This window comes from Mus caroli, chromosome 15, assembly GCF_900094665.2.
Source record: "Mus caroli chromosome 15, CAROLI_EIJ_v1.1, whole genome shotgun sequence".
Lineage (NCBI taxonomy): Eukaryota > Metazoa > Chordata > Mammalia > Rodentia > Muridae > Mus > Mus caroli.
The window spans coordinates 29,880,867-29,889,955 of record NC_034584.1 but is presented as its reverse complement, the minus strand read 5'-3'; the positions used below and the strand labels follow the sequence as shown (position 1 = coordinate 29,889,955).

Below are 9,089 nucleotides of genomic sequence, written 5' to 3'. Positions count from 1 at the left end.
TCCACTCACCAGAAGTCTTAAGATCCTGTGGCGGGTGTTGTGGGTAGCTGGCGAGTGTCAGCAGACCCTGCGCCCCAGCTGCCCAGGTGCCGAATTTAAAGTTTTAAAGTAGGATAACTCTTTAACAAAAGTCAAGTTTCCTGATCCTCCTACTTAAAAAAAAATTAAGTTTTCCACTCTATGAACAGAAATGTACCAGTTAAGGGCTGTTCATGACCACATCTACCTTGAAGCACAAGTAATGGTAGTTTAAACAAAATAGGATTGATTTATTTTCTTTTTATACTGAATAGGAAATTCAGAGAAAGTGTTATGTGCTGGTATAGTGATTTTGTGGTGTCAGAGCCTTCCTGGGGTTCCACCTTGAGACTGTTCCTTTCACTGGGCTTGCAGAAGAGACGACAGCTTTCCAACCACTGAATCCAAATCAGTTTCTAAGCACAGGGAGAGTGTCGTGTTCATATCAAGGTCAGAACTTTTTAGGAACTCATATTTTATATAATTTGTCAGAGTTATATCACCTGGCCACTGGTAGAAGAGAAGTGTTTTCTCACCCAGATGGGAAAGGAGGGGCTGCAGACATGAGAGAGGTTCACAGGGCAGGAGAGCTCCTGATAGGACTGGGCTGAGCTCCACCCTCTGCATCCGGAAGTTCTGAGATGGAACTGCCTGCCATTTCCCCTCTTATTATTGAGCCCTGGGGATCATCCACCCTTCTCAGTCTCTAGCCACTGCTTCTATTTGCTAAGTTCCTAACTTGCTATGGAAGAAAGTGTTGACTTTCATTCAGCCTTTCCTCTACTCTGCCAGGTAAGGACATGCCTACTGAGCTTATCTTGCTCTTAGTTTTGAAGACTTTTTTCTCACAAAAGATTAATGTTTTCCAATAACTGTCTCTTGCAGAGTTAACAAAACTTTAAAATTCAACTTAAGTAAAAGAAGCCTATTAGACATTTCTTTTTGATGGCTTCATAACAAGGTATTATTAACCTAAATCTGCTTGTACCTATTTTTTTCCTCCTTCCAAGCATATGATGGCCCTTTTTCTGTGTAGCTTATATTACAGTAGCTGCTTTATTAATACTAGTTTCTCCCAGGAAAATGTTGGTCCTCCATTTATCCCTATTATGTTTTGTGTGAATTCTTTCAGATACAAAGATCTGAATCAGGAATTACTATGGGCTGGAGATCAGAAATAACAAGTGCAGACCATTATATGTGCTCTAGTATATGTATACCCAAGAAGAGTAATTCTGTAGTGGGATTATATGTGTAGTTGTAAGTACTGATTCTCATCACAGTCTTAGAATGGGTCATAAAGACATTTGATCAGAGAGGAGAAGAAAATGATCTCAGAGTGCGAACCTTAACTATTGAGAAAGTAAAGTGTGCAGAGACCAGCCCAGGTTGGTTGGCCCCAAACTTAGGATTCTCTTGCCTCAGCCTCTTGAGTATAGATGTATAGATTGCATTCTTTAAGGGTAAATTCAGTATGTACAAGAGCCTTGGTAACACACAGACACACACACTCACACACACTCAGAGCAGTGAAAGAAAAGGAAGGGGGAGGAGTAAGAACACGGAGGGAAGGAAGGAGTGCTAAGCTCTGATCCACTCACCTCCCACTTTGCCCTTTGATTTTCTCAAGTACTTTAGAGCGAATTTGTGCAGATGTAGTTATAACTTATGTTATTTTTCTCTATTCTCATAAAATAGGTTGTAAATTAGGTTCAATTTCTAGATCATATTTCATAGTAAGAAGTTGCAGTAGGAACCAAATATCAGTTCTGAAAATACAGAAATACATGTTTTAATGATGAGGTTCAGAGTTAGATCAAGGGTATTTAAACTTTGTTGCAAATGTTACTGAAATATGTTTCCCGTTAATGTCAGTAATTAACCTTCTCATGTGGGCTGGTTCCTTTCCCCTTCTCAGTTTGCTTATCTGTCAATCAACATTCAAGTGGCTTCTGTGTTTTACCTATTGTGAATAACACTGCAGTGAACATGGCCGTGCACGTGTTCAGTTTGCTTTTAGATTCTTAACTGTATAGTAGGAATGAGGTGTAAATAGTTTGTCATGTGTGGCTTACCATTAAGCTAAAGTGCCTAACATGAAGCCAGTAAAAAGTCTGTAGTGTTCAAGAAGTCCTACCATCTTAAAGACAGGAGATATCTTAGGCAGATACATGCACTGCTACTCCTGTTTCTTCTGCTCTTACCTGAGCAAAGTCATCTACAACCCATATATGCCAAATAAATAGACACAGATTTATGAGGTGGGGATGTGGGTGGGGGTGGGGTGGGGTGGATTCCTGCACTGACAGTTCCAACTCAACAGCCCCGCCCTTCTTTCCCCTTTTATTGAGAATAGAATAACGTATCCTTATGGTCTCCACACCTCTTCTCTTCCCGGTTTCCTCCCCGCCTTCCCTCCTATCCAGATCCATTCCTTTTCTGTCTCTCATTAAAAAACAAACAGGCTTCTATAGGATAACAATACAACATAACAAAATTAAATATAAGATGAAACAAAACCAGCTTTTTGGGTTAGATGTTGCCACTCTTTTCTTTTTAAGTTTAAGAATTCCTCAGTCTGGAATTTATGACAGAAAGTAGGCGTTGATTCTGATTCATCATCTATTAGAGACTGAGAGGGAAGCTTTTATCATTGCATTGTTTGTTGAAAATTATTTCATATCCCATCTTTAGCCAACAATGCGCCTTAGCTGTCAGTGTTAAGCTGCCTGTGTCTTATTGCAAGCACATTCTAAATTGGCCAGATCACTGTTATGACTATTGTCTGACCTTATGGCATTGCAAGTCTGGTGTGTTTCCATAGGCAAGTGAACAGCATGGGGTAAGTCTGGGGGACATGTCACACTAGGCTGTTTCAAAGACAGAGCCATCACCTTTGTCACCTGGTGCTTGGGTGACAAGGCTGTGAAAGGTCTCACTGGAACAAGGGGCAGGAAGAGCTTCAGGCTCCTGTGCTTCCTTCAGGAAGCCTTTCTTGTAAAAGAAGGTAGCTGGCTTTCTGTCTGGAGAGTTTACATGAATGCCTTCTTGGTGGTCTCTGGGACATTTTTGAATTCCTCTGGCTTTAAGGAATCCAATTTAGAAACTACTGATGAAGACTTAACCGCAAGATTTTTTAAATTAGTTATTCTAAATGTTTATATTTTTACTGTAATTGTTCAGTATAAAAAGTAAGCCATCTTAAGATTCTGAGCAGAAGAATGGCATGGTTTGTATTTAGAAAGGTCACTGTGGTGACAGTATAGTCAAAATTGTGACTATAAAATAGCAGAGTTTGGAGGCGGCTGTACCATCAGTCCCCTTTCTTATGGAGTAGGCAAAAGCTGGTTAGAGGCTAAGTGTCAAAAGATAGAGAAATGTTAATAAACCTTGAGGAGAAGAACTAAAAACCATGTTGGATGAGTGTGAAAAGAGTGGAGTCCGAATGAATTCTCAGCTTCATTACCATAGGATTGAGTGTATGGTATTGACCTTGGCAGAGATGGAATGGGGGAGGGGCTGTAGGTTTTTTGGAAACTGTCTTCAGTTAGTCTCCAGAGTAAACTGCTAACTCACATACACTTTGACCAAGTAGTACAAAGCATGCAATGTAAACTTGGAAATAGAGCTTAAGACGGTTTGAGCTAAGGAAATGACTTCAGGAGCTATAGCTATAAATAAACAGGAGAAGCTGTATGAGCCCAGGGAGCAGGGCCATCAGCTGCAAAGACTTACAAGGAAGCAGTCCAGTTTCTAAACAGCTTAAAAGTATATCATTATAATCAGCACAGACATAAACATGAAAAGAATAGAAATGTTTAAAATGTGTTGTCCTCAACCCTGGTAATATTTTAAATAAGGTTATGATAAGGATTCTATAAAATAATAAAGTTATATTTGGGGTCTTTATGTGTCTGTTTGATACTTGTTTGCTCTTCCTTTCGTCTTTTGCCCGTGTTCCTGAACTGGCTGTTGCCTGGCCTTTGCTTTGGCCAGGATACATTTACTATATGGCTCACTGAAAAATAACTCCCTGTTTAAATAAACGTCAGACTTCTTTAAGTGTTAGAACTTATACCTGCCTTCTGTGTTTGTTTCCCTAAGGAAATGCAACGTCACCTCAAGTACAAAGACCCTCTTTCATGGACTACTTTGATAAGCAGGACTTCAAGAACAAGAGTCATGAAAATTGTGATCAGAGCATGCGTGAGCCAGGCCCTATGTCCAACAGTGTTTTTCCTGACAACTGGAGAGTTCCTCAAGATGGAGACTTTGATTTCGTAAGTACAGTGTCTTTTCTCCCATTTTTCTGTCTTCTTTCTAGATTTGTTTTCATAACATTGGAAGACATAGTTCTAAATATGAATGATATATCTATAAACTACAGGCTGCATATTAATGTGTAGCCATAGCTATGGCTGGAATTGTAGCTTACTTATAGAATTGTACAAGCAGCAGAATGTAAATATAACTAAATAGATCAGCTCAAACTTAGAGAAATGTTTAGACCCTCTAAATACTTACTGTAAATGATAACCATTTCATGCAGAGTCAAAATATCCTGGGATGACTTGCTAAGATGGCTCTATCTCATGACCTAGCATTGGAAATCAGCTGTAGTGCATGTCCATTGTACTTGATTTTTCTCATTAAACTGTGTCTAGGTAAGATGGCTCTATCTCATGACCTAGCATTGAAAATCAGCTGTAGTGCATGTCCATTGTACTTGATTTTTCTCATTAAACTGTGTCTAGGTAACATAGAGCTTTCTTTCTTCTACTTGGTTCAGTATGGTTTCTTTAAAGAATGCAAAGAATATGATAAATCATTTTAATGCACTTGTTTCCAGAACTTGAAAAACTAAGTTCTTTGAATTCTTTGGTAAAATAAAAAATATTGGAGTAAAATTTTGCTTTAGCAAGTTTTAAATAATTTTTTACTTTTGCAAAAATTCTCTGGAAAAGTTTTTTCCAAATAAAATTATAATCACTTATAATTATATTTATTAATAAGCATAATACTTCATAGACAAATAAAATGTATATAGATACATATCTTAAAATTTCAAGTAGTATTAACTTATTTTTCATAGATATGATAAATGCTTTGGGATTATAATTATTTTAAAGTAAAAACTTTTTTTAAAAAATCACCTTTATTTTTGTGCATGCGTGTGTGTGTGTGTGTGTGTGTGTTTAGAAATCAGAAGATGAGACTCAGTTCTCACTTCCACCATATGACTTCCAGGTTTGTACTTGGGCCATTGGACTTTGTGTCCAGTGTCTTTCCCCACTGAGCCACTTTGCTGCTGGGATTATAAATAGTTTTAATATTGAATACTTTTCTCCTCAATGTCTTAGTTACTTGAGTCCTTATCATAATGAGATATTAAAATTTAAAAATCTCTACTCAGTAGAGTTAGTAATAATTACTAGTAAATATTAAAACTGTGATCCACAGGCTAGCCTGAAAAATTTGCAGTATCTGCTTACTGTTTTTTAAATATCGGAGAACTTAGAAAAACACAATCTGTATTTCTTTTGTTCTGGTGAGATTTCATTTTACCCAGTCTACTTTAAAAAATACATAAATTATTTAGAATGCTGACATTTCAGCTGTAAATCATTCATGAGCGTGATAAATAATGTAGAATATTTAGCATCAAAGAATTCTGTCAGAATGAATCTTAATAGCCTCTTGGATGGTTTAAAATGAGCAAGCAATGTGGTAGATAAAATACCACATATAAATAGTAAATAAGATGATTTAATTCTGCTTTAGCAGTCTTTGGAACCCTCCTCACATGTAATGGCTTCAGTGTTTTAAGGTTACATTTATTGCTGGCTTATGTGCGGGTGTGTATATGGGCATGCATGCACCACAGCATGCACTTGGATATCAGCTGACAACCAACACTAACTCCTCTTTTTCCACTATTTAGGTATCTGGGACTCAACTTTTGCCAGGTCTAACTTTAGACAGATGTTGTATCTGCTCATTATTTTGTGAAATAGCAGTACAGCCAGGTTCATCAAGTAGTTGATCTGTGGGTCTTAAGCTAGGGCTTCTCCTGTGACTTCAGGAATTTACCCACTTGAATAGGACAGCTGAATGGCCTCTAAAATTATCTGTTTAGATTTCTGGCAGACATGTTCCATAATTTCTTAGGCAGACTCTCCATTCAATACCCACAGATGGTCTCCCCATCAGTAGAAGCATTTGAACGCAATGAGAACATAAGTTATAGTCCTTTTGACCTTGACATAAAGTTGTTGATTTTAGATATAGTCAATGTAGAGTATCATCAGAAATGGTGTTCTTAAGCAAGGCACTGAAAACTACAAGATACTGTTGAAAGAAAGAAAATAACAACACATGAAAGACATTTCCTATTAATTTATTGGAAGATTTAGAAAGTCAAGAACATTCTGAGATCTGCACATTCATGTACTCTATCAAAACTATAACAACACTTTTTGGAAAAGTATAGAAATTCATCATAAATTGTAGGACTGATAGAAATCAAATTAATTTTGACAAGAAAATAAAAGAAGTAAAGGTCACTTCAGTGAGTTGTGTGGTATTGACAAGAAGACTGGAGGATGCACACTGCAGAGCCAACCCTCGTGTGTGCTCAGTAGTCTTCTGACAAGGGGCTGAGACCCCTGTATTAGTCACAATGCCTGAGGTAATTAACTTAAAATGAGATTTTTTTTTTTACTTGAGCCCACAGTTTTAGAGGTTTCTGAATATGAACAGGTAAACCAAATGTTTTCAAACCTTTCATGGATGTGAAAACATTCATGCTCCATGGTGTGCAGGGAGCCAGAGGCAGTAAACTACTCACCTGGAACTAAAAAGCAGAAAAGAAAAACATGGTGGGTCCCTGTCATAGTGCCCTCCTCAGGCGTGCCCTCTGTGGCCTAAGAGCTTGCAAAGTGACAGTCTGTCACTTCCAGTAGTGCCATGTTTTAACTCATGGACCTTTGTATAGTGTCCAGTGTCCAAAACACAACACATGTGCTGGAGTAGAGGACAGTTACGCTGACAGGTGGTGCTGGGAAAGCTGGATCTGCCCAAGAAAGGGAAGGAGGCTGGCACTTAGCTTGTCCTATGGACAGGAGCTACCAACATCAATCAGAGGTGTAAATCTCGGGACAGAGAAGTGGGACAAGCTTCCTGTTGCTGGGTTCCCTCCTTTTCTTTTGAATATGACAGCAAAAGAACAAGTAATAGAAGAGTGACTAGATAAACCGGTGCTATCCAGCTTGAAAACCTGTGTGTTAAAGGAAACGACGTCACGGTGAAGAGTCACTCCTAAAACTGGAGAGAATAGTTTCAAATTACATACTTCATAGTGACTTAATGTCTGAAAGTTTTACTGAACAACTAAATAGCAACATGACAAAAATATTTCAGAAGTGAATGGAGGAACTTGTAAATGCATTTTTTAAAACCAAATATCTCTATCCTCAGCTAGCTTATAAACAGGTGAGACTGAGGCCTTCTAGATTTATTTAATCAGCTTTATCACAATTACTGGGCAAATTACCCCAATCATTTTTCTTTATGCTAGACTGACTAATTCGCAGCTGCACTCCCTAAGTACTTGCTGAGTTCTGTCTGCTCCATCACTCTGTCCTCAAGGGCATTTCACTCCGGCTGCTGCTCACGGTCCATCTCTCTCTCTCTCCTCCCCTCTCCTGTTCCTATGTCGTCTTCTTCTTCTTCTTCTTCTTCTCCTCCTCCTCTTCCCTCCTCCCTCCTCCCTCCTCCCGCCTTCCATTCCCCACCATCAACTCCCATCCTGGTCAAATATATGTGTATATATAATCTTCTCAGCCTTTTGGCAATGATCAAATAAATGACTAATTATTGATGAGTTTTCAGTTAAGATATTAAAAAGTAAATCAGTAAAAATATTGATAGTTTTCTTCATATTCTTCTGCTTCTTTATTAAACCTCAAACCTGGGGGATTTACCTTTTCTAACTTAATAGACTTCTGATTTTACATCTGCACTGGTACTCGTCCTGTTACACATACTGTGCTGTTCTCAGTCACATTGACAAAACTTCTTTTTTATGATTAAGATTATTATGTAGGATTGGTTGATAGGAGAATATTATGGATACTGGAAAATAAGTTATAAAGCATGGACTTGGAATAAAATATTAATTACATGTAGCCTAAAAAGCAACATGCATCCGTGTGCGAGACATTAGGGGAAATGGTTCAACAGAAGTGGTTGGCTTACTAAACTGACGAGTACTAGTACCAGAGGTAAAAGTAGAAACTGAAAAGATTAAAGTTAAGAGGGAAGTATATCTTCAGCTAGACAGAGACTTCAAGGGGTCATAATACTAGAGCCAGTTTTTATAGAGTAATTTTCTTGCTCACTTGCAGAGTAGGTTGTCTTGAAGAGGAAGTGAGAGAGAGTCTGAGCTAGTTCTGCCCTCCCCGGCCTTTACCGCACCTGTCACCTGGAACCATTCCATCTCTTCATCACTTAAAGGAAACGGAAAATATTTGTAACAGCCACAGAAGAGAACATAAGCAGAGTAAATAAAAGAAGGGTTGCTAAGAGATGAGTAAAGAATTGCTAAGTATCACAGTGAGAGAAGACAGCGTGTGACAGGGGCAAGAGGAAGAAGCATAGATGGGCCTTGTGTATGGTTTGGTATGATGCTTTGCTGAGTGTAAGGGAGTGACCTGAAGGCAACATAGATTCCACCTGACACCAACTGTTGTTTACAGGGAAATCTGGCTGTACTCCTTCTCTTCCCTCTCTCATACAGAATGTTCAAGCATGTGGCTCATCATGTGTGAATGTGCTAAGGAGCCTGTGTCCTCTCTCAATGGCATATTTCAAGGCTGCTTTCTGAAAGAGAACTGAATTGTGTAGGTTCCTTTGTTTGATAGAAGTTGCTTAAAATAAGCCAAAGTTATTTTGTCCAGCTTTTCAAGACATAGAAATTCTGTTTCTCCTTCTGTCTTTTCACAAGAGAGAATATTTAATCGTCTTGAGATATCCAGAGCAGATTCCTAAAGGCAAGGCTTATCCAGAAAGTC

General features: G+C 38.4%; 1 protein-coding gene across 4 annotated transcripts in view; it reads left to right on the top strand.

Annotated features, from left to right (window-relative positions):
• The window catches only part of Stk3 (serine/threonine kinase 3), a 271,464-nt gene that overhangs the window by 205,688 nt on the left and 56,687 nt on the right, over positions 1-9,089 (top strand). For all 4 annotated transcript variants that reach the window (XM_029469538.1, XM_021183619.2, XM_029469541.1 and 1 more), the window contains one exon: positions 4,123-4,298. In XM_029469538.1, coding sequence (XP_029325398.1) covers positions 4,123-4,298 — 176 coding nt within the window. The remainder of the gene's footprint in view (positions 1-4,122; positions 4,299-9,089) is intronic.